The 26,959-nt window shown below is 31.6% G+C and overlaps 1 protein-coding gene across 1 annotated transcript in view; it reads right to left on the bottom strand.

Moving 5' to 3' along the window:
• Positions 1-26,959, bottom strand: part of HELRODRAFT_148954 (hypothetical protein) — a gene marked incomplete at both ends in the record, with an annotated part of 66,048 nt that overhangs the window by 14,841 nt on the left and 24,248 nt on the right. The window contains 6 exons of the mRNA XM_009011150.1: positions 2,864-2,956; positions 8,596-8,881; positions 12,923-13,106; positions 15,658-15,755; positions 18,365-18,535; positions 19,175-19,252. Coding sequence (XP_009009398.1) covers positions 2,864-2,956; positions 8,596-8,881; positions 12,923-13,106; positions 15,658-15,755; positions 18,365-18,535; positions 19,175-19,252 — 910 coding nt within the window. The remainder of the gene's footprint in view (positions 1-2,863; positions 2,957-8,595; positions 8,882-12,922; positions 13,107-15,657; positions 15,756-18,364; positions 18,536-19,174; positions 19,253-26,959) is intronic.

Genomic DNA, 26,959 nt, shown 5'->3' with positions numbered 1-26,959 from the left:
TTCAAAAACCTATGCGATGGTCCTAGTCACTTATTTAAATTTTCAGAAATCTTGATCTTTTCATCCGAAAACGTTCAATTTTTTTCTAGTAGCTCTGGTAAACTGAAATTTGTGATAATATCTTCACTTATTTGCATTTACGTAATAAAACTTCCTAAACCATAATTATTATTTACATTATATGTTATACGCCATGAACATCATGATTTCAAATTACGCACAGACGTGGGAATTAAATGAAAATTAACAGTTTTTTAAAAATGCATAGCGAAATGATTATGCCGTGGGGTCATATATTTTTTTTCTCTGTTTATATAAATTTATTTTTTCATAAAAACAAGAAATTATTGAAAGGATGTCTTGGCATGGTAATAACTAAAAAAATATGGGTTGACGGAAGCAATTGTTTTGACAATTCTAAGCTCCCGAATCCTAAAGTAAATTTGTGGCTAAGCTACATGGTTTTTATAACCATTTACGACATTCCCATTACAGAAAATTATTCTGTGTGTAAAATTAATATAAAATTTTGTTTCAAATATGTTGAAAACTTCTGTTCAGATTTATCTTTATAAATAACTCAAAAGACAAAACTTTTTATCATTTTACAAACAGTTGAAACCTCCCGCAAACTAAACAACAAAAAGTGAAAAGAATATCTCTGACATTACATCAAACATCTGAGCAGAGAGTTGAAAAAGAAAAGCAATAATGGTCGAAATCCCGGCTATCAATTCACCAGGACAACATGATGTTAAGCTTCAAAGGACGCAACTACAACACATGCTAGAGTCGTTTATCGTGCTTTGTTAAAACATCACATTAAGAATTACATTAATAAATGAGGCTGTCGTTAGACTATTTTAAATAGTTTCGAAATGCGTTTTCAACGAAATCACATGAAAATGGCTTGAAAATAACGATGCAATTTAAAATGGCATGTAAAATAAGAGGTCCACTCGTAACAGTGTGCCATCAATCCAATATTACTTGGATTGTATTTTTACTGACACCTGTATAATATTGAATCAATAAATTTTAAATTTTATATAATATGAAGATTATAATTATTTTTTATTCAACCTTTTTATCGAAATAATTTAAAAAAGCAGCAACAATCTGTAAATAATTTTTATTGTTCAGTTTTATTGTTTAAATTGTTCAAAAATTAAATTTTTTGTTTACAGAGCCGCCAGCTTAAGAGAAAAAGAAAGCTGAGAGAATACGAAAAAATCACGAAATAAAACATTTCTTGTGAAAGTCTATATATAGTTTTTAATAAAATCTGCTTACAAATGTATGAATTTTTAATATCTAAATACAAATACAAAGCCGGAAGAATTCAATAAATTATTTTAAAAACCCCACAAAGCAGCATAACGCATACGTGGTGTATGAAAATATAAAAGTAGCTAGCTATCTGAGAGCCTGTGGCCTGCGGGCTAATGCAACCTGTCAGAAGTTTCGATGGAGAATGAAAAATGACCAAATAAAACGAAATCATCACTCAAAAAAATCATTCGACAAGCCCATTATATATTGCAGCTTCACAGTGAAGAGCATGGGGGGCCAAGGCTATAGAGAAAGTTCGCGCGATAATTTGCTTTTTTACAAAATGTATAGCGTATCAACAACCGATAGTTTCATTATTAATTCTTTTCTACTTTATATTTTTTAAATTAATTTTTACCAATGTTTTATGAAGCCAGAATTGCACAAATTTGAAACAAACTGTAATTCTTTTTTTCTGATACATTCGAATAAGACATATACTTTATAAAATCTCTCAAAACCGAATTTTTACCAAGAAAAGATTAATATTAGAAGCATTCAAAGGTAAAAATAATACTATTCATAAAACAAATAACATTTAATAAAAATTGTAATTGTAAATAAAATAACTCGGCTGATTGAATTGATGAAAAATGATTGAATGTTTGAGTAAGTACTTGTTCATATACTTAACAATGCTGAAGCTTTTCTATTGTTAGTTGGTTGGCGAAATTAACAGCTGGTTAAAAATCACCTTAAACAAACTTTTAAACGATCAAAATACATTTAAAATTTTTGTCAAAGTTTGCATGAAATCAAAATCATTGTATGCAAATAAAAAAGAATGCAGTGGAGCAAAGTTTATTTGAAGTTAAAAAAAAGTCCCGGATAGTTAAAACTGTTCATAAACTGTGAAATATGATGACAGTTAAGACAGTGATGATAAAAGCAAAAAAACCCCTCATAAAAAATGCTCATTGATGATTATGATTATGTTGCATTCTTGCTACACACCTGCATTCTTGAGTTCGTCAATAGTACAATAGTCTACTGTTACAAGAACAAAATAACACACATACACACAAACATAAATGCACGCAACACACACATAAACTCTTAAACTCTCTCTCTCTCTCTCTTTTTTTCTCTATCACACACACACACACATTATTACACACACACACAAATTTACATGATTTGGTGTCATTCCGTAATCAAAATAAAGTTTTATTAGTAGTGGCTGTTTAGATAAGAAAAAGCGAAACCAATACTTAGAAGAGATAAGTAAGAATATAAAATCTCAACATTTTTTCACCATACATCCTACAAAAGCTCTACAGAAAAAACAAAACACAAACTGTCAGTGAACGATGCTTTACGCATGCCAGAACATGCGGAGAGAACAAAAAAAAAAAAAAAAAAACGATAAAGAACAAAAACTATAACAACAACAACGCAACATCTTCAACAAAAACTATAACAACAACAACGCAACATCTTCAACAACAACATCAACAACATTAACAACGACGACATAAAAAGACAAAGACATTAAGTAAGACGAAAAAGGACAGAAACAATGATGACTAACGACAATGAGTGCCACAAAGTACATCCAGTCCCAAAACGAATGAGCATCTTGTATGTAATACATTATGTCCACCCAGCCTTCCAAACTGATGACCTGAATGGACATCACATGCTTCAACGACTCATAACGCCATTTCAAAATTAATAATATAATCAATCGCTACCTATCATCAATCTACGTTATCAGATATTGTAAAGGCGAGGAATAAAATAAATTAGGTTTTTCATTTTATTTTATAGTTATCACTTATAAAAAAAATCTTAAATCTTGTTAGATATACTTTTGGATATTTGGTTAGATACATTTTAAATATGAATTCATCAGAGTACAATCTTATAGATATACTTGTTAGGTATAGATACTGTTGGATATATTGTTAGAAACCTTCATTACAAATATGAATTCATCACAGAACAATCTTCAAGAAAAAAGTTCATATGACATAGATGTATTTAAATTAGAGTACAAGTCATTATAAAATACAATGATATTTATCAATAACCATATGCTAATTAAACTGAACAGTAAAATCTAGAGCAAATTTAGAAACAAAATAAAATGCTAAATTTTTTAAATAAAATGTTTTTCTAAATGCGTGACGAACGGAAACTACGGTTAATATTTTTGGAAGTTAACAAAATTCTCAATACGATGACGACAAACCATTTTTGTAGAAGTTGTGACAGACGACTTCAAATAGAAAAAATTTTTTATAACGCGCTTTGAAAACGACACATCCTTCTTGCGAACCTAAGCGACGGACAGGCGATAGAATGATCATTGATATAATCAATCCCATTCTTACAAAGTTCTTCCACTTTTTACTTGCATGCATCAAACTGCCAATGTCCACTCCACATTGCAAGTTTGCATGCTGACCAGCCGCAGGCATTTTTAAGGTTTTTCTGATCAACATCATTTATGCATTGCAGAAAATGGGAAATTAACGAATAAATTGTTGAAAGAAATAAAAATAAGTTAATTAATGATTAGAAAATAATTTTTTTTTATTATTGGTTAATCATTATTAGCCAGATGTGTTTTCTTATTTGAGTTAATCGCACAAATTTTTACCCTTGAAAAAAAATCCACAAATTATTTTAAAAAATTTTAAACAGTACAAAGATCAAATATTTTTTGAAACACATATTTTAACAGACGATTTCATACCTATATAAACAATTGTTAGTTTTTTTAACATTTTTCAGAAAAAAATAAACATTGATATATGTGAAGCAATCTATTTTTTATTTTAAAAACAGTTCTTCTGAAAAAAGTTATGGAATGACATAACAAACACTAATTATAGTGTTTGTTATGTCATTCCATAACTTTTTAACAATTAATGTCAAAGTTAATTAAGACTTTTCAGGCATCGCTTGGCCTCAGGCTGATTGATCCGTTCATTTTTTGTAAATGTTGCTTCGAGATAATAATCTTCATTTTTGTAGATAAACTTTACTACTGTGAATAATTTAATTTTAATCGTCTATTTCAGTTGAAAGTTTATTTACGAGTAAACATTATTATGATGAGTTTTGTTTTTAAATATTTGTTTCATAGCTTCTTAGGTTTAATTTAATTTGAATAAGGCATATTACAAAAAGCATTAGGCGATTAGTTCCGCATTGGAACGCTGACCTGCCAGACGACATTGCAGGCCAAATGGTTACATGAATTAAATGTCTCCACATTAAAAATATTAGCCAGTAACTTTAAAATAACATTTATATAGGGGGAGCATGAAAGACTAACAATTTCATAAGTGAAAGTAGCATCCGTTGAACTTGTCATATGAGATTATGTTGTTGATTTATTTCAATTAACTTTTCAGATAAATTGTTTACAAAACAATTATTATACTAACACCTCTAATAAAAAACTATTACGCACACACACACGCACACTCATACGCACATACACACGCACAGACATACGCACAGACATACGCTATTTATTCAAGTTCCGAATGCCATCAATGTGTGCATCATTTCTTAGGCCGTTTCATCTATAAAATGAATTTATGCAAATCTCAAACACGGCGTCAATTCTTAAAATGGCAAATGAAGAGAGCAATAAAAGTGAGGGTAGCGTCTGGTTGTAATGCCAGCGCTAATGCGTTTAACATGAAACCTCTGTCCTACGTTGTACGCAATCTGCAAGATTCACGTCTTCAAATGTTATCAGACGTACCACGGAAAAAACTTTCTGATGATGTTTATAGCAATTTGTTTTTTTCAATCTAACCCCACAAAACCACAATTTCAGAATTTGTTGATTTTATATTTTAAATATAAAAATAACGTAGGTTGAGCAAAATAAAAATCTTTAGTAAAACTTATAAAATTCCTAAAACTAATTTTTAGACACGTTTCAAAACGTTTATCAAATTTTATTTCTTTACTGTCAAATTTTTCTGAGTTTCAAATCTGAATGCCTTTCCTACTTTATTCACTTAAAATTAAACAAACATAAACGTCTGCTTACATAAAAGTTTCATAAAAATATTTCACAAAAGCTACAAAACTGAAGCAAGCAAAACCATTTGTTGAACGATTCAAGAAATACTCGTAGTAGAGGTTTCAATGGGAGTTTATTAGATGGACGACCCATCTGAACTGAATGGTTTCTCAGAAGGCTGGCTCGATTGAAATGCAGACACGTGAAGACAAGTAGATAAATCGCTTGCTAGTATACTTCAAATAACAGCAAACGTTTCAAAGTCAAAATCAAAACTTATTTATTAAAATCTAAACTTACTGTTACGCAAATTCAATTAGTATACAGTTTGTGATTATAAAATAAAGGTGAAGGATGTTATTAAATTTTTACTTTGTACATTGTTTTTACATGAACAAAACAATCTCTTTTTTTGAAAAATGTGTTTATTTTCTTGTTTTGACTACTTGATAAATTTGTAATAATTAACTTAAATAATATTAGGTGAAATTTAGTAGATAAAATTATATTAACAATAAATAATTATAATTATATCAAAAACTCTCTTTTAATGACATGCTTTGTTAAAAACATCCGTTAATAAATACAAAAAAAAAAACTAAATACAGCAGAAAACTATTTTCGAAACAAAGGCGAAAAAAGCAATAACACTAATCAACTGGCGTAATGAAACCGTCATGAATTGTTTCATCCCAATCAACACCTCCACACGTCATCACATCCCTACATCATACATTCCTACAGCACATTCCTACATTACATCATAACATCATATGACATCAAGTGATTCCAAAAGCCGTAACAATTTCTCCACCATGCAAGGAAACTTTTGCTATTTAAGGTTATCACCAATTGGTATTGTGATAAAATATAACAAAACTTGACACTACGGCATGATATTATAACGTTGAAACCATGGAAACATTATATCCATCCATGGTTAAAACTTGGCACATCAAATTCATGAAGGGATCTTAAATAATATTTTCCCACACAAACAAAACAGAACATATTACGACTTCAACATATCACCGTATCATAACTTTATCACCATATCTCAACACATTTTATGATATCATCTTAAGATAGTGATTAATATATCATTATATGATAACAAGTTACGTAAAATCGGATAATCTTATCACGATAATATTTCATTGAGAACAACACAACTCACGAAATCACATCAACATACCGCAGCACCCAGCATGAAATAACCTCACCAAAACATGACACTACATCAATGCAGCAATATTTCAAACGTTCAACATTTCATGTATTACACCAAATGATCAAACATGGATCATGCACAAAATCACATCAATACATCATGTCACCATAATATACCGCCATAACATCACACGAAGTATTGCCACATTGTCAAAGCGCTCCGACTTTTACTGTTTGCGTTATAACAGCAAAATAAGTAAGACCTGACAGGACTTAATCTCCATTTAAATTTTTATGCAGCCTTTTAATTGACTTTTAGAAGGAAAACGAGGAAAAAAACAGTTGTCATATGGAAAAAAATTTGGCAGCTGTCCGCACTAAAAAAATCCAACTTGGGAGAAATCTATTCTTAAAACACGCAACTTATATATGTATATATAATTTATTATGTATATATATATATATATATATATGTATAATGTACATACATTATATGCATGATGTATGTATAATGTATATATATATATTTATAATGTACATATATTTATATATAATTTATGTGTACAGTACAGGACATATATGTATAAATCAATAATTTTTATACGTTTTTATATATTTTTTTCTTCATTATATCTTCAGCTAAAAAATGTTGAAAAATTTTATCTATCACAATGGTATTATTATTATTGAATGAACTGTCAAAAAGTGTGAATAGCTTTTTTGTTGAATCCCGTAACTGAGTCAAAGAACTATTGAAAATAAATTTATTCATTTATTGGATGGTGTAACGGAAAAGTGTCGGTCACTTTTATTGCAGTGATAGGATTCGATTGCGAAGAGATCTCCAACTATCACATGCAATGTGCGTGATGTGTTATTTCATGTGTACTTATGTGAGCGTTGTGTTTGTTGTTGTTGCCTCTAGAAAATATTGGAAAAATAATTTTAACGAAATAATTATAATTATTAGATGATTGTAACAAAAAAATTTAGATTCATGATACATTAATTAGTAACATTATTGTTAACTGAACCTGTGCAGCAATGAATCACCTCAAGCTGTCAAACATTTAACTCTAACTAGATTTTTATTTTCAATTCATACAAATACTCAACGCAGGTTTAGAAAAATTTTTCCTGAAAAAATTCTGTCTTTAGTCATGTATTTTTTTCCTGACAACTGCTTTGCGCGCTATTGCGTAGTGTACAATCAGAATTTATTTTATTAAATATAATTCAAGTCTAGGAAAATTTTTTTCATAAAGTTTTTAAAAGCACAAATGACACTAACAAACAAAAAAATTGAAAATAAACAGAAATACGTTCAATTAATTTTTTGATCGTCTGCAGAATTTTTTTTCCTGGATTACACGATTGTTGGTAAAATATTAAAAAATCGTAAACCCTCTCACGCGTAATGCTGCGACGCTCATGCAATATTTATCAAAACGATATTTTACAACGTGCGTATTTAGCAAAGCGAAGCATTAAAAACATATTCTCAATCAGAGAAGGGATTAATTGCGTAGTGTTTGAAAGCGTTTGTCATTCAAGATTATGATGACATGCATGTAAACTTTTCATATCGCTCACGCTTTTTCAACATACGCTTTTATATCAAGGTAATCAGGAAATTTTTTTTTAATTTGTGAATTTCATATTCTCTACGTTTGTGTGCGTGTACGTGTGAAAATGAGATTGACTTTAATGGGCACACGTTTCCTAAGTGTGTGAATAAATGTTGGCGGTCTTCAAAACATTCATAAACGATTGGGTAAAAATTTGTAAATATTTTTTCACATACATCCAACGATGTGTTTACAAGTCTGCTGAAAAAAGAAAGATTAAGTAGAGTAATTTTATTTTAATGTGTAAATATATGTGTGAGTAAATGTTTTTGTATATAAACTCATTATTATTTAAACTTTGTTAACTACAACTAACTATAACTATCAATTCCATGAAAATAATTTTTTCAATTTTGTGCAAGATTATCTTGGTATAGACTTTTTAATTTTTCAACAGTTGAAATTCAAACCGTTGAAAAAGCAACTACATGAAAATTGATTATTGAAGAAGATGTAAAAAAATTATGAACGAACCTGAAAGATGGCAACCCAGGCCAATCCGATATTGTCGAAGGAGATTGAGCCCTTGAATGGGTTGCTCAGACCGGTCTTGCAACTCGAGTAGTACTGGTTCCAGTTAACGCAGAAACCGTTTGGCAGAAGAGTTAAATTGTAATTGGGTACGGCCGTTTCGTTGCACGTTATGCCTTCAAAGACAAAGTTTGGAATTTCCGAGCATTTGGTCATTCCTTCGTCTGAAGGTTTGCTGCAGATGAAATCTTCCTCGTTGGGTCCAGAGTACGGATCCGGAAGGAGGAGGCTGAAAAAAATATTTTCCATTTATCGACTGTTTTTGTAAATAAGTTTGACTTTAAAAACAATAAAAGTTAGTTAAGAGGAACATGAGAACCTCATTTTAACTTTAAGTTTCATAAACAATCGTTCGTATTTGTGTTCAACAATGAATTTTAATATGAATCTTAGCTAAAAAAGCTAAGAAAATTAGAATTTTATCAAACAAATATCTTTATGTTAATACCTTTACACTATTTTTTATGATTTTATTCATTGTATTTTTCGCATATTTCAATCGTTACCTACTGAAGTGCCATTTTATGAAACTCTTGTGACATTTTAGTTAATTTAATTAGAAGGTTGGGAAATTAATTAGTATTGTGACTCATCAAATCTCCGGGTCTACTGGCAAGGATGTATATTTGTTTAAAAACGCGTTGTTCTCGAATGTGTGTATATATATATATATATATATATATATATATATATATATATATACATACATATACAGTTATACGTATATGTATATGTGTGACACGTGTATGTCTGTGTGAGTCTGTATATGTGTGACACGTGTATGTCTGTGTGAGTCTGTGCTAGCGTATGTGTTCATGGGTTTACTTTCACGTGCGTTGATCTGTTCATTCTCATTAAGACAGATGAATAGGAAACGCTGCGACAGACAGGACAGAAAATTGAGAAAAAAAGGAACTGTGTGATCTCTCTCTGTTTTACGTTTGCATTTATCGACTCTAAACTTGTGAGAGGAAGTGTTTGCCGAAATGTGTGATGATAAAACAGGGCTGAACGTTTTTATAAATGCTTATGTATTTGGAAAAATTGCATTGTCTGTTTAAAAAGCATCGTTTTATTTCACTTTTATAATCAATAATCAACAAATTAATGTTACAAAGATTGGTAACATTTTCATTTAACTTTTATTTAAATGTTTGAAATAATAAAAAGCAACAAATATTTGAATGAAACAAATTGATGAAAGTGCCAGCACATTTACGTATAGAATTTAATTAAAATGTATGCCTACAAATAGGTTTGTGTCATGGATTGACATAGGTGTTGTTTAAGAACGTGAGATTGCTCAGTTACAGGCATTCTGTTAGCAAGTTCTTCAAATGTATCCGCATGTCGTGACTTGCACACCTCCAGTCATATTTTATGACCTGCAATATGTAAGCTGACTTTCACAAACTTCATTAAACAATGCACCAAACTTTACTGGTCTGACATCACCAAACAGTGCAACTTTTTCAATGCGAAGAATACAAGCTAACAAAGTCACCTTTCATTGAGCTTATTAATTTTTTCATATTCCAAATGGAAAAACAAAGTATTCTTCCGTGGAAAAACAATAACATGAAATAAAAAATATAAACATTCGAAATAATAAATCAATCAGAGTTTGCGTGACCTCTATCGCAGAACAAAAAATTATATTTCAGCATTTTCCTTGCCAAACATTTATCGTGTTGTTTTTTGTCGTAATGTAATATGTTTACTGATTAGATTCTGCTGTTTTATACACATAAGCCTCACATCATCGGCATAACTCACGACCACCGGTTAAACATTCTCCGCGGTACAACTTCACATGCAACTTCACATTAACTAATTTGCAAACGTATGAACAAGTGAACATACAAGCAAGTATAAACTTGCATTTTTGCATAAAATGTTTTTTTCCTCTAAAAACTGTTCATATATTACATTATCCTACGCGGGAAATTATGTGTCGGACACACGACGTCAACAACACCTAGTGAGTTGCAACAACAGCAAGCAGCAACAACACAGAACATTCACGCATGTGAGAAACATCCATCTGAATAATAATCTCATATAATTACCGCTCCAAGTAATTTTGTCGCTACATTTCGTGAAATAATGCCGCGTCGTAAATCATCATCCACATATCTTCTTATAACTTCATATCACACATTTCGCATTAGATATTCATTAAATGCAGTGTATTTATTTTTCTTTCGTCGCTGAAATAAATTATAAAAGTTATTTGTTTGCCGTAGGAAAAGCAGTAATTATCCATCCTTCCAAAAATAATCATTTCATTTTGGAAACATAACTTGAAAACGACGAAGTAAAATTTTTGGAAAGCTTCCTTCAAAAATTCATTCAAATGCATATACTTATATTCAAGCGTGTGTGTGCCTTTGTTGTCAACTATCATACAGACAGACAAATATGTATTTATGTGTTGCTCAAAAACTTATACAGGCACATACATACATACTTATAGATAAATAGATAAATAGAGTAGATGTAGGCAGGCATGCAGGCAAGCAAGTAAGCATACGTGTGGAGTGTAGAATGAATACCTACCACTTTAATTATGGGACAGTTATTGATTGCAACAACAGAGTTATTGCCGGTCGATCCAAACGCCTTAGCACTGATATCTTCGCATTTAATTCCTAGCCACCACTCAAAACATTATTTTGACAATTTTTTGTACTTTTACATCGTTAAACTATGTTTTAAACGAAACGAAATTAAGGAAAAAACATGATATCAATATTTATAACGTTGGATGTCTAAACAACGAATCTAATTATTGAATTTTCATGTGTTTCCAACTTCCAAACGCATCAAAGACACGTTCACTATCCAGCTTATTATTATTATTGAACACATCATCACTGAAATTTCAGTCATATTCATCCTCATCATTTTCATCATCATTATTATCATCATTACCGTAGTAACAAATAGAATTTTTTTTTAAAAGATTGCCAAGCAGCAAACATGAATTGAATTCTGCTGAATTATTGTTTCGCCCACAGAGTAAATAAATTTTAATATTTGATTATGTTTATATTTGATTTCAATTAATTGTAATTTACTACGTTTTAGGTTACCGCGGCTAAACAAAGATCATAGCAACAAAACATTTCTTTGAACAACATTCTAACAGAATAATACAAAAAAACACCTGTAAAACCAACAAATCAGCTTAAGAAGTGACTGGATGCAGCAATAATAGAATGATGATGTAGCAGAAATGGCTGGTAGTGTTCATTAGAGGTAATTAATCCCAGAGGTACATCCATCTGCCGCATATGAAGTTTGTTGCGTATTGCTTCACTCGTCAACGATATTTGGTGTTTCGATGTTTTCATCAACAACAGCCAGTCTTTCTTAATTATGATTAGCTTATAATTTTGCTGGAGGTTTGTCTGTTAGAAGCTAATGTAGGAGTGGTGTGTATACAATACAGAGCAACTTATTTTAAAATAAGCAACTGACATCGTTTGTCTCTTTGTAAAATAAGCGTGTGATACATATTTGTTTATTTTGTCGTAATTCATAACCCATCAAAATGTTTGCGAGGGTAAAATATTTCAATCGAATGAAACAATTGAAATAAAATGCTTAAAAAACAAAATTGAGTTAGTTGAAACTGAATAGCCTAAAAACATTTCACAAATGACCTTTTTATAATGTAAACATTTTACAACCAAATAAGAATTGTTTCGCGCCTTTTCGATCAAAATGAATTATAGATGTTGAGTAACTTTGAAAAATTGCTTAAGTTTGGTTGAATCGTACAGTTGAAAAATTGTTTTTTATTATCGTATCAATAAAAGATGTTTGTTTTAAATGTCCTACCAAGAGCGCTATTTTGCACTACAAGCACTTTAAATTCAATTTACTTTTCACTAAGATAAAGAAGTAATCGTTATCTGCCTTTTGTTTCACATTCGCCTGCTTCAAAAACTAACAGCTGCAACGTGATATGTCTGTCTGTTGCCTACAAGATACCCTGCAAAAATGAAATATGTTTGCCAAACGACACGGCGCTATCAAGATTGCAGATTTAAATTTTTAATGAGGAAACATCAATCAGGCAAGAGGAAATACGTTATCGGGAAGATGACAATGCGTCTGTTTGTTTCTTTCAGTATGCGGTGTAATGGAGTAGTAACTACCACACTACTACAATTAATAACAGACATAAATAAATACGGGCAATAAATTTAACATGATAAAATATCTACAATATTTATAAAATTAATTTTATAAGATGCTGAACAATGACACTAACTCTCCAGTTGACACGTTAGGAGGTAGGTTGAGGAAACATCTGTTCCTGAGCAGGCCTGACCACAACTGGACTCCGACGATGCCAAAGATGAAGAAGACAAAGAAGCAGAGCAGCAAAACATTGCCCAACATAGGCATCGTGTCTAGCAGCAACATCACTAAGATTCGCATACCTGGTAGTAGTGTAGTTGTTAGTGAAATGTCATTAATTTCAATAAATTAGGTTTGGGTAATTAGTTTCAATATTTGCTAACATCTCATACATTTCAGCTATTTTTTGTATCATTCGTTTGTTACAATATACAATATCTTTTTTATTTATTTAATCAAATTTTTAAAAAAATTTTTTCGATGCCATATTTTTGTCTTTGTTGATGTTTGATATTATGGTGTGTTTGAAAAAAGTAATCTACTTTTTCATTATTGTCATTTTTCAATTTTTCTCTAAGTTGACGACTGAAGCTGTCATCTCTACTACCTAATTAAATTTTAAATTATTAAAATATTAAATTAGAAATTAATCGACAAAACTGAATTATAGATTTACCTGAGTTTAATGAATGATTTTTTAAAATTCTTTACACATGTTTTTTTTTAATTTTCAATTAAAGATTTGTATAATTTTTTGTTTAATTAGTTGTTAAATTAAATTTCAAATGAATAATTTTATTTTCAAGTGCCTAATTCCTAGATGTTAAAAGTTTCAAAAAAGTTTGAAATGCTGAGCAGTAAAATAATAAAATGTTAAAGTTTATAGAGCATTGACAATATGTTTTACAACTTTAAAACGATGATTTTTTGAATGCTGAATGTCTCCTTTGGTTGATTGTCATCTCATTACATGTCTGAAAGTCCAGACACGTGGGAGCTTAATGAAACACCATGTTTGATCGATTTCATTAAAATTCAACGATAACATCAACAGCAAGTAGATTAAATTACATCGCAGAATTTGAAGGTATGAAATTAGTTTTCAGAATGAACGATCAGGATATATTATGGCTGGATTACAATAAACTGCAAACGTGGCGGACGTTAATAAAACTAACGAGGCTTGCTCAAAATTTCACTGCCGCACGCACTCCATACCATCGATAAAATTCATCCAAGCTCGAAGAATGCAACTCCGAGATTGATAATGCTTTTCTTCGTTCACACGGTTCTCTATTTCATCGAGGAAAACTTAACTAGTGATTTTGAACCAATGTTGAAAGTTTAAAAAAAATGTCATTCATTTATTCCATTAATTTGCTCATACATGTTTTAAAAAATTATTCATTCTAGTACGTTTTCAAAATTTATAAACACTTCTTTTTACGAAGTAACGTTTATTCATGTGCAATAAAAAAAAATTTTTCTACACGATTCTTACACCAATGACGCCACGTTAAGTTTAGTGTAAAGCCAAAAATCTTAGGTGACTCTGTTTAGTCGTATAATATAATAAAAAATCATTATATAAAATATTATCATTATTGTTAAAATTTTGTAGAATAAAAAAGAAGAAGAGAAGAGGATAAAAAAGAACAATCAGTCAATTATTTTCATGCTGCCTGGACAGAGGATGATGGTAGGATGGTCCATGTTATCAGCGGGCTGCTTATGAGGGATTATGAGATTATTAATTACACGCTTGAGGTTATGCCTTCTGCCTGCTACTACCCTTATATTTTTTCAATAATCTCCGCTCTGCTCATCTATATTACTTTTTTTTACAAATTCTATATTAAATTAAAGAAAACTAATTCTATTGACATTTTGGAAATCTCGCAAATAGAAGAAACTGCAAGAGAGCACCTGATTAAATATTATTCCATTTTGTGTGGATTTAATTAGCTTCATCGATGATGATGTTATGCCCCGAAAAGAAGACATTTAAAAATTAAGAAAGGACATTAGCTCTGCACGAATGCTCATCGTAGATAAGTTTTGCAGGATGTCGCACGAAATTTGTCACTTTTCTTTCGCTTGTTTTGCACTTTTGCATTTCGCCGAAAATCTTATCGTAAAGCATAATTTTTTCTGATCGAGGTTTATTCCAAATCAAATATGAAATTTTCATTTTAGTTAAAATTCACTGACAGAAATGTTGAAATTTTTTTTAAATTTAATAAAATCAAAATGTGCCACGAAATTGCTTGGACTACCAGCAATAAAAGCGTACATTACCATAAGGTTGCACATCACTCGAATGTTGCACATTACCCAACAATGGCCCATCAACACGTACTAGCAAGACCCCATCACATCACCGCACATTCACATCATGGCTACAGTAAATTTTTCAACAAAATCTTCTAATGAGCCCATAATCGTGTTATCACATCATCAGATGCCCACATAATCACATCATAATACCGCGTCAGTCAGTCACTTTCTTGACATGTTTCATTCCAACATACAATCTCTCCAGGACATCGTCACCTTGTTGCACGAGGACTGGACCTCATAACACATGTACTACATTACCACAACCATTTCATAACAATACGAAGTGAACTATAACATGCAATGTTACACAGAGGTTTGTTTGTACAAAAGTAAGAAGCAAAAAAAAACACCACACGACACTCTAACGACAATCTACTGTACTACACAACTTCAAAATAAAAAACGCCACATTACACCGCGCCACACCATACAATTCCAGCCACACGACACCACGCCCGCCACACGACAGCGTGCCCCACGACAACATATATGTATTACTGCATGGTCACCTACTTGGTATTCTGTTGATAGCTCGCAGAGGTCTCAACACTCTAAAGGTTCTTATGGCAGACATACTCCACTTACTGTCATCCACCATGTATTCTGTGGTCCTGTGTTGTGTACGTGTATCACTGTTTGTTTGTGTGTTTGTTTCATAAGTGTGTGTGTATGTGTTTTCTGTTTTTGTGTGTCTGTGTTTCTTGAGCATAGCCAGAGTAGGGAGGGGTTTCAGAGTTCAAATCTCCCCGATATGAAATAAAATATTTCATAATTTGATCTTTTTTTGCTTTTCACCATCGTAGTTCGATATTTCTACTTTTATATTGATATTCCTAAAAATTAATATTAAACATTTATTTTTTGTACTTCTAGCGACATGTTGACAACTTTAAAATGTGTTTATAATGATATGAATGCAAGGCATATTTATAGTTGGAATTAATGAGCTTCAATGTCGCTGATGTTTAGGATGGTAACGCTAACATCTTACACACTCACAGCCAAAGTTTAGCATTGATGATAAAATTAATAATGATAATAGTAATAGTTGTGTGAAAAACTCATGACCGTGTACATTCTAATTGTACGAGATGAATAGGTGCGCATGAAGTAGATATGCTAACTCAGGGCGGGAGATGTGAAGTTTGATTTTTTATTTTGCATGATTTTGTACACATGTGATTGTTTTGTGTATATTTCTATTGAAAAAGCTCACATACAAATATCTGAAGATGAAATAATGAGGTTTCGTTTTTTCAATTTTCATAATTTTCAAATTAGTTTTATGCTTTTTCTAATTCAAATTTTCGTATTAAATATTTAAAAGTCGTGATTTAAAAAACTTTCATGTAAAAAAAGTCATTAATTTGAAAATTATAAAGCCTAGCAGCTAACAAACGAAACAACATAATCATTACGGTCGAACTCTAAAAGGTTTGTACCAAGAAAACGTATAACCGGCTTTAACTTGTACGTATATATGTGTGTGTTTGTTTGCGTGTGTGTGTGTTTTTTTGTGTGAGTGTTTGTTTGTGTGTGTGTTTATAAATAACTTGTTTGCGTATGTGTGTTTAAATGTTCTATGTTCTTGTGTTAGTGTAAAATTTGCGTTCGTATGTACTCGAAGATAGATGTTTGTGGAAATAATTTTGCATAGTAGCAGAACAGAAAATTGATATTGGATCTTAATTGCGGACGTGCCTCAAATAAGCGATGCTCTCGTTCCGTGGGATTGTTCCATTGTTTGATTGAATGCTCCATTTAAGTGATTAGTTTTTATCTCATTCAAATTTCACCAGCACCAAACATGTTACGACAACGTCATTTTCTACATTGCGCATGGAGAGATGGGTGTTTGAGTGGCAATGCTGGCTGATGATGATTTCACGAGAATTGTTTGGTTAATTAATAAGAATGAAAAACGTTTAGAAAGAATGTTAAAAGTTTGCAGAAAAAAATATCATTTGTCGTAATTCAATAATTTTGCAACGTGGCCTCAAACCTGAGTGAACCAAACAACTCACACAGAAATAGTGCAAACTCTATTTCCAAATATTTTTTTTTCCTTCAGCTAAATATAATAATAAAATTTACCACATAGGTCTCTATTGAAAATTAAAACAAAATTTTAAAATGTCCATATGCGTAAAACCTTTCATTGGATAAAAATTTGTGTAAACCAAAATAGAAAAATATGCTAAACACGCATACAGAACAAAACGAATGCAAGGATGGCGGTTCACCTGTAGTTTTTTTTACTCTAATTGTTTGCCTTTATTTCTGTAGCAGTGGAAATTATTTTTATGTGCACATAAACAATATTTCTAAATTTTTCCTGTGGAATGTTGAAATATTGAGAGAATGCAGCGCTGATGCAGTGCAGACGTTATGTCGGAGTTATGGAGGTGACTCAGGGAGGAGCGGCAGATGGTCCCGCCATAAACAACTTCACTCAACTCTCTCACATGTTTTAATAATTTCAAATTATTTTTATGATGACGCTCTTTCTCTTTTCTTTCTCTCTCCTTTTTTCTTTATTTTTTTCTTTCTCTTTCTCTCTCTCTCTCTCTCTCTTTCGTTCTCTTTCTCTTTCTCTCTCTTTCTCTCCTCTTTCTAAATCTATCTCTATCTCTCTATTATCTTTTGCATGACATTAAGGGCAGAAGGTTCACACAGTAATATATTAATATTTGTCTCGTTTAAAGAGGCAAGCATTGTTTCAGTGTGATAGATTTTGTAATGCTAGGTTTAGAGCTGCAAGTATGCCATCACCATCATCACTATCTCCACAATCATCATCATCATCACCACGTCCGGCATCATGATAATCATCATTATCCTCATCATTACCATTACTTTCATCATCATCATTATCACATTACTTTATCAGCAAATGGAAATCGCAAAGCTTGTAAAGTTATTTTGCACCAAAAAACGAAACGTCCACGTTTATAAATCAAGGAAGCATTTTGCCGTGTTGTAATTGTAAACATTATCTATCATTATTGCTACCAGCATAAATCATCGTCATCATCACCGTTGCTATCATCATCATCATCATCGTCATCATCGCTAGCAGCGTCATCATCATTAAAAACACCATCATCATTATCGTTAGCAGCGCCATCATCATCATTAATAACATCATCATCGTCGTCGTCGTCATTATCAACATTATTAATTATCATCGTTATCATTGTCATCATCATCAGTCACAAACCCGGCGATGATGATGAGGAAATCTAGAACATTCCACGCCTCGGCCATGTAAGTGTTCTTTCCTATGAAACCCATGGCGATGATCTTCACGCTGATCTCGAAGATGAAGAAAGCGTAGATGAAGTGATCGAAGTACTGAAGGACGTGGCACTTTGTCGTTGTGCACACTGGTCTGTGTGCGTGTGTGTAGGTGTGTGGTGTGTGTACGTGTGTGCGCGTGTGTGTATGTGTGGTGTGTGTGTGTGTTGGTGGGCTCAGGGTTTTGTGTAATGTTTGAAAGTTTATTGAAGACATTTTTTTCTCAAAATGAAAGTATTGAAAGTTCTTAGAGAATAGCTGCTGAAGTGTTTGTAGTAGCTGCTGAAGTGTTTGTAGTGGCTGCTGAAGTGTTTGTAACAGTTGCTAATGGGTTGTATGTGGCTGCTGATTGTGAATCTTCAGTGATTCCGCCTGGATGGTTGCTGCATCGATTTGATTGACAGCCTGTGCGGACGACGTCGATGATGTTGTGATGCCGCCATCGATCCACCTATTGATCTCATTGCTTCTCGTTAATGGAAAAGGAATTAAACAATAATGCTTAGAGTTTTTGCAAATGTGTTTGCTGAGAGCTTTCCACCTATTTACTTTTTCTGTAGAAATATTTAACTATTTCACAGGCTGTCAGCATTATGGGTGGTTTTTGTTGTTTGATTGTTTGATACTGTTTATTTATATGTAATGAATCAGTTTGGTGCGTATTATTTTTGCAATGTTTTTCAAAGAAAACAAAATTTAAGACTGAAATTTAAAAGTTGAAAATTTAAAAAACCTGTCAATGCAGGGCTCATACATTCCGAGAGTGAGGCAGTTTAATAAGATGATCGTCATGCTGAGTCTCTCAAACCATCTTTTGTTCGTTCAGAATGTTGACGTGGCGAGATTTCGGTTGGGCGAGTTAAGGATTTGAAAGACAAGTTCAAAACAACGAAACGAAAAAAAATTTCTGCTCTCAAATTTATGTATTTATGTAAACACCTGAATTCGAAATATAATAACATTTAAATTGTTAGTTATAAATATTTTAAAATATAAAATATTTTTTGTAAAAACAGAAATTAATTATTTTAAAATTGATCCAAAAAGTTAAAAGTTAGAAAGTTAAAAATTAGAAATTCAACAAAAATTCAATAAAGCTGAATAATTTATTAGAAACATTTCAATTTTAAATAAGTTCTTTTCCAATTTAGAAATTGAAATATAAATGTAATTAAATTATCTATTTAAAATAAAGAAACAAAAAAAATTTTTAATAAAAAAATTTTTGTCTACCCAGGTAGATAAGTGATAAGATTGAAATGAAAGTTTCAACGAGGTGATCTGCGTACATTGTTATTAACGATGATGATGTCTTATCTAAGATGTTGATAAATTTGTTTTTGATGATAATGATGATAGTGTGGGAGTGATAATAATGATGATAGTGAGAGAGTGATGATAATGATGATAGTGAGGGGTGATGATAATGATGATAATGAGGGGTGATGATAATGGTGATGATAGTACGACGGAAATCAACAAAATTAGCATCGAACAACCAACTGTTCATTCTGATATGATGACTATAAATATAATGAATATGTATACCCACGTAAAGAGGATTAAGATGCTAATGTGATAAGATTCATCATTCATCAGTCAGTAATTATTTCGTTACAAAAAATTTTTTCAAAAAAAATTTTCTAAAAAGTCATCGTACACAATAAGTAAGAACGGGACAAACATGATGATAGCTTTGTAGACAGAACATAAGTTCAGTTAGTGGAATTACATGCAAGTGGTGCAGAGCGATGTTGGAATGTTTCTGTCGGTTGATTGATGTTGATGTTGATGATGCTGTAAGAATGATGAACGTGTTTTGCTGTTCATGTTATTGTATTTGTTGCTGTTGTTGTTGTTGCTGCTGTTATTGTTGCTGCTGCAGTTGTTGTTGCTGATGTGGTTGATGGTCTTGCGTGCCTTAATTTTAGCTTTTTTTATTTTTTTAATTTATATAATTGAATTTGTTTTCAGATTTTCCATATTTGTCATTAATGTATTTGTTTGAAATGATTTCTCGCTTCAACAATGGCCTTCGTGTCATTGAGAATGTTATCACTCACATCAATAGTGATGTCAGGCGCGTGATGATGGCAAGGTGAGGTGTGCCTGACAAACAGCACAACCAGCAAAAACCTTCCAATCATTCATCCATGGCATCCATCCATCAATCATACTACGTACGCTGGCAAATGTTTACTTTCAAAGCAAAAAATATTATTCAACAAAATCGTTGATCGCCACACTATGCATTCCAAAGATGAACAACACCAATGAAGAAAAATATTTCACGGCAGGAAAATCGGATGCATCGAAACCGTCACAAGCACCCACGCTTTAATGTACAATTGTGCTTGTCAAAGCAATTTTAATAATCAAAAACGCATGTCTTTCTATGACTGGAATCCACCATCGATTGTAGAGTTTTATTTTGAATAGTTCCTAATCAACGAAAATAATTTTTTTTCTTGAAAGAAGCAGCAAAAAATTTAATAAATCTTTTTAATGATTAGAAATAGCTATATTAAAAATCAGCTCGTTTCATCATAAAATTTATTGTACTGTCTGTGTCACAACATAATAGCTAACGTGAATTTTCAATTGAATTTTTAAAAATTATATTTGTTATATAATGTAAATTTTATAGCCAGAGTATAATAATGTATTTATTTCTCAGCGCAAACATTTGTACGAGATTGATTTGCGATGAAAAATAGATTGAAAATGTTCACATTCATGTTTGTTTTATTGAGAATTAAACAGCAATTTCACTTGAAGGTTGGGCTGCATGTTGTGTTGCTTCTGTCAACAATTGTTTTATTTTCCAGTTAATTTTTTCTTATGCTGGTTGTTAAAATAAGGATGTACTCTCAATGAATTTTTTTCTGAAACAGAATTTTGCCCGTTTCCAAATCTTAAATTAGATTTCTTATGATATAAGTATCACAACCAAATAAATAGTCTAATTAATGTGAATGGATAAAAGTTTAACAGAACTTCCATATTGCAATCTGCAATGTTTCTTTGAGTGGAATAGTGTTATTTCAGTGCAATAAAAACAAACGAAAAAAGTGAGTGAAGAAGACAGGAGGAAGAAAGAGGAGACGCAAAATGAAAGAGAACTAATGATTGAACTGACGATCTGACGATAGCTCATCTGCTAAAAACGAAACACGACACCTTACGCCGAAATGAGCCAAGAAAACAGGCAGTTCTAGTACTTAAAAGCAGCATAAACAAACAAACCGAACAGACAGCATAAACAGACCGAACATATGAAGCAGCTCAACCAGTGATTTTTTGAATAGTTTGTGTTATACTATGATGTCTGATGAACTGATTTAAAATAAAACATTTTAGAAAAAATATTTTGAGCAACGTTTCAATAAAGATATTAGGCACAATTAGAAATGGGTTCTTTTGTTAGATGTTACATGACCTAATCCTAATCCCAACTCAAAATTTTTTTTTATTATTTTTTATAATGAGAACTGTGATTTAATTAAATGGTTAGAAAAAGTTTGGGTGTGATTGTTGTAAGTTTTTAATATTTGCCTCCAATCTGTCACTTGAGACAAATCTTCGATTTAACCATGTTGCTTGAAGTTTTATTGATATCATCAACAAAATTTATTTGTACAGAATCGTTTCCAAAAAATTTATGAAACAAATAGTAATCATTTTAATATGTTAATTTTAAAATAATAACATAAGGGAAAGATTTCCACAAAGCACAACGATCTCTCATTTTCGAACTTGTTAATGAAAACCAAAACTTCAAATATTCACCAATCTCTTCAATTTTATAAAAATTTTATATCGCGCGTTAATATGTTGCATGATTTAATCCTCGTTGAAACGTTGGGACAACGATGAAAGAAGCTGAACTGCGAAACATGCATTGAATTCTGCTGAATTATTTTTCTCGTCCACAGAGGAAATAAATTTTATTATTTAACTGTGCTTATATTTTATTTCAATTAATTTTAATTTATTACATTTAAGTTTACCGCGGCTAAGAAAAACTCAAACTTCATTCAATAAAATATTCATAGCAACAAAACATTTCTTTGAACAACTTTTTAACAGAATAATATAAAAAAACTTGTAAAACCAGCAAACCAGTTTAAGAAGTGACTGGATGCGGCGATAAGAGAATGACGATGTAGCAAAAATGGCCGGTAGTTCATTAGAGGTAATTAATCTCAGAGGAACATCCACCTGCCGCGAATGAAGAAAACATTGAGACATACACAATTCCAGCAGAAACACATCGAGACATACACGAGAGGACATTCAAAAATACACCACACTAGCAATAGGACATTCAGACATACATCACACTAACATTAGGACACTCAGATATACGGCAACAAAAAATATTCAGACAAACATAACTTTAATTAAAAACATTCAGACGCACCCAGCTTCAACAAAACCCACATAATATACCGACATAAGCACATTCAGACATGCAAATAACAAAAGTTCATCTAGACATACAAACCCACAGCTTCAACTAAACAGCATCTCCCTAAAGGACATAAAACAACCTTGAAATGTCAAGTAGTATATGTTTTCAATTTGTTTTGGCACCAATGCCACATATTAAGAGATATGATTGCAGCATAATTGGATTACCAAGATACCTGCTTGCGTGCCAGGCTTCCAACTCAACTTCTCCACTCCTCTGCAGTGTTGCTTCCATTCAAACGTTGTTTTCCAATTTTATAAATTACTTGTTAAATAAAATTGTTATGTAAGATAAAATAAAATTCAGCTGAATTTTTTTTTAAATTCAATAATATGATTAAATTATTAAAGATTAATTCCGACCTTTTAAAAAACCCGCTTGGTCATATATTCATTAAAAATTTGACCAGCCTGTCATTAAAAAGTTTTTATTGGCATCTTTCAAAATCAAAGAACAAATTTTTTTGTTTTTTTTTCATGTCAACGTTCAAAGAGTTCGTGACATAAGATTCCAACTTCGGAGTGTGTTGTGTATTTATTTCATGCTTTTAGTGTTCAAAGCCAAATTTAACGGATAAAACGATAGGAAGGAGAGTTAAAATAAATTTGAGTGTTTGAATATATTATTTTGCTTATTTGAAATATAATATTTTTGATAACTCAAAATTTTAACAAGTATTTAGTTTGGCAGAGCCTTAAAAAATTAAAATACATTTCTAACTTAAATTATTTTTAATTAATATCACACATTAAAGGATTTGTATGTTTATAACATTGATCATAATTGAGCTTATGATTTAGATGATTGAGTCCTAATCTTTTGATATTAAATAAAATGTAATTGGAACTATTCTCTATAACTAATCTTATACTTAAAGCAGCAGTAGTGAAAACATTATACTAGAAAGTCTTCAGTGGAAAACATTTACTGTAAGCAATTGTTTGAAGTTGAATTCCGACATTCGACATCTTGATGAAAGCAACAACTGATTACATTTATGATGGCCTCAACAAAAGTTTGTCAGTTGAATTAAAAAGCAATCTTTGAGCAACACCACCAGCTTAGAAACTTTGAATTGATTGCAACTTTCAAATCAAATTATTTGTTGAACCATGAAAGTGGCAATCACGATAAAGCAGCCTGTGGGCAGCATGTGCTGTGCGAGCGAGCATTAAATTCTGCTGCGTTGTCGTGAATTGCTGGATTGACGAACCTAATTTCAAAAATTAGGGGTCGACTTTTTAAAGGTAGTGATATTTAAATTTCTCACGTTTTTGTGTTTTATCTTCACAAAAATTTAATTAGCAAACCAATTTGAATGCATTACATTATTTATAAGCAGGTAAAAACTTTTAAGAAGGCCAATAAACTCATTAAGTTTTTCATTGATTTTGAAAGTTAGAAAAGGTATCGAAATTGAAAAATATTACATAAGAACAGCGTAGAAAAAATTATAACAACGCTGAACAAGTGTTCCTCGATTCTTTTAACAAAAAAAAGAAGCACCTCATAAGGCAACATCATAAGGCATCATTGACCCTTTCAAGAGCAGAATTTTATCTGCAATGTAAGTGTCAAACAGAATGCTGTCATCTCGAAGCATGCAGGCAGACAACAGGCAGGACATCAGCAATTAGAGTGACAAGTCATTTAAGTAACGTGTCTTCTTCCATTCACTGTGCAAATATAAATTACGATCACAATCCACATAGACTCACACATATTCAAACACACACACAACATATGTGTATACACTTACGTAAATGTTTCATACAAAATAAAATAGGTTATACATACACATTACACACGTATGTTAAAACCAAATCATTGACGAATGACACCAAAAGCCAAGCGTCTGACTCGTGCGTGTTCGTTGTGCGCGCGCACGCGTGTATGTACAATTATACAAGAAGAATGAAATAAATAAACATCTAAACAAATACTTCAGACAAATCAATATAAAGGCCAACATTTAAAACATGTTTTCCAACGCAGCATATTTGCCAGCGTGATGTAAGTTCAATACATTACTGTAACCATAGCAAAGGCCGAATAAAGCCGTGTTTGTAGAGGCTTGCATAATAAAAACCGCACTAATGCGTCGAAAGTAATTTACTTCCTGAAATTAATTCACACTTTTCTTTTCTTGAAACACGCACGTGTCTAAAAAATATTTTGAAGGAAGCCTCTTAAAGTGATTCTTGTGCTTTCTGTTCTGGTGCACCTGTCATCTGTCTATCAGTCACTTGCATGCCTGCTTTCACGCATTAACTCAACCAACTTAACCAACCTTACGAGGCAATCCGACTCAGTTGGTCGAAAAATTCCACTTTATTTTGTGATGATATTTCAAGTTAAAAATTGTTAATTTTTAAGGAATAGCTGAATGCAAAAATATAAATGTGAAAGATTCTCATGACTTAATTCTGCGATCATGTCACGAGAATCGGGTTAGTGGTGTTTGGCTTCACTCTGCGTTGAAATGAAATTTTATGTTGAATTGAAGGTGAAACATTGGTATAAAAATAAATGTCAACTTAATGAACCAAAACACAAAAACTATTTCAATAAAATTTTGCCACAAAATTTATCATTTCCTTACAAAGAGATTCAACATGGCAAACTTGTTCATTTTTAATTGTAAATTTGCTGATACTGTTGATATAATCATTATTTAATGATAATTTTAACTGTTTTTTCATAAAATTGAAATAGTTATTATTGTGCTGTTTGATTTTGTAACTTCAAATTAATTTCGCTCTTTATTGTGCCGCTATGACAAACACAAGGCTTCTTATAAATCATTCCGTGCTTTCTTAATGGCAAATTAAGACCTTATGTCACGTACCAGGTTGTCACGTGCACTGTTTGTTTGTGCGCGCAAGTACGGCGTTTTGTTGTTTGAGTTTCGAGCAGATGGAATTTGTACCTAGCCAGCAAGCCATCCAAGCAATCCATCGATCTGACGGACAGCGTTTCTACCGTCTAAGCCAGCTCTTCACCCAAAAACATTTTGGAGTAATTCAAGTTGGTATTATAAAGATTTTATTTCAAACAAGCTTACATCATCTTGCAACGGCTGCAATTTAATTACATTTGAGAACATTTCAGCCACTTTCACAGGCGCTTATTAAACGATTTCATTGCTATCACTTTACGTGCAACTTGTGTCATCAAAATTTTGTTCACGGAAGCAGTTAGCAAACCTTTCAACATAAATGGCTTCCAAAAATTTAACGTTTGGTAGGAGGAAACTCATGAATGAACGTGTTTACAGTTTTATTGAATGATAAAGTTAACTTTAGAGTACCTAATAGGAACCTTTTTGATAAGCTTAGTTACTAAAAGTTGTTTAATGATATTTTTCTACGATACTCTGGCTAAATAATTCAAATGTTTCATTAAAGCAAAGTACACTTGTAGCTTTAATGAGGTTCGAAAATTTATATTTCCTAGTTGTAATTAGCAATGTGAATTTAATTATGAGAGATGTAATTGTAGACGCCAATAAATTGTCTGAATGTTTTCAAGCAAGCTCTCCGATTCCATTTCTCGTTTCGTTCAATTCCAATTACTCTTTTGTGTTCCGTGTATGAGGAAGTTCTTTTTAAAATCTATACGGCAAAACAATTATTTCTTCCACGTACAATATTTGTGTATTTTATAATATAAATATTTTCATTTGGTGATCGCTGCAACTGAGAAGAGTAACGCGTGACTATGTAAAACTAATATCGCCGTTTGCTTCATGGGAATCAACCCAAAATAATTATTCATCAATAATTATAAGGACAAACAATAATATAAAAATTTGTCAACAATACCTGCAACAACTAAATATAAGCCATAACAGAAACGAAAATAACAGAAGCAAACGCAAGACTTACCGATGCTCCAAAATAAATCAACCTAATTGTGACACAACAACAACATTTTTATCACCCCCACCACCACGAACTACATTTTTTCAACGTCATTACCACAACCACCATCACTAACATTCACATTAGAAGCAAAAAGAAGGCATCAATGAAAACTTTAGTT

The sequence above is a fragment of the Helobdella robusta genome (assembly GCF_000326865.2).
Source record: "Helobdella robusta unplaced genomic scaffold HELROscaffold_1, whole genome shotgun sequence".
Lineage (NCBI taxonomy): Eukaryota > Metazoa > Annelida > Clitellata > Rhynchobdellida > Glossiphoniidae > Helobdella > Helobdella robusta.
The sequence above is the reverse complement of the archived record's forward strand: the minus strand, read 5'-3'. Positions and strand labels throughout refer to the sequence as shown.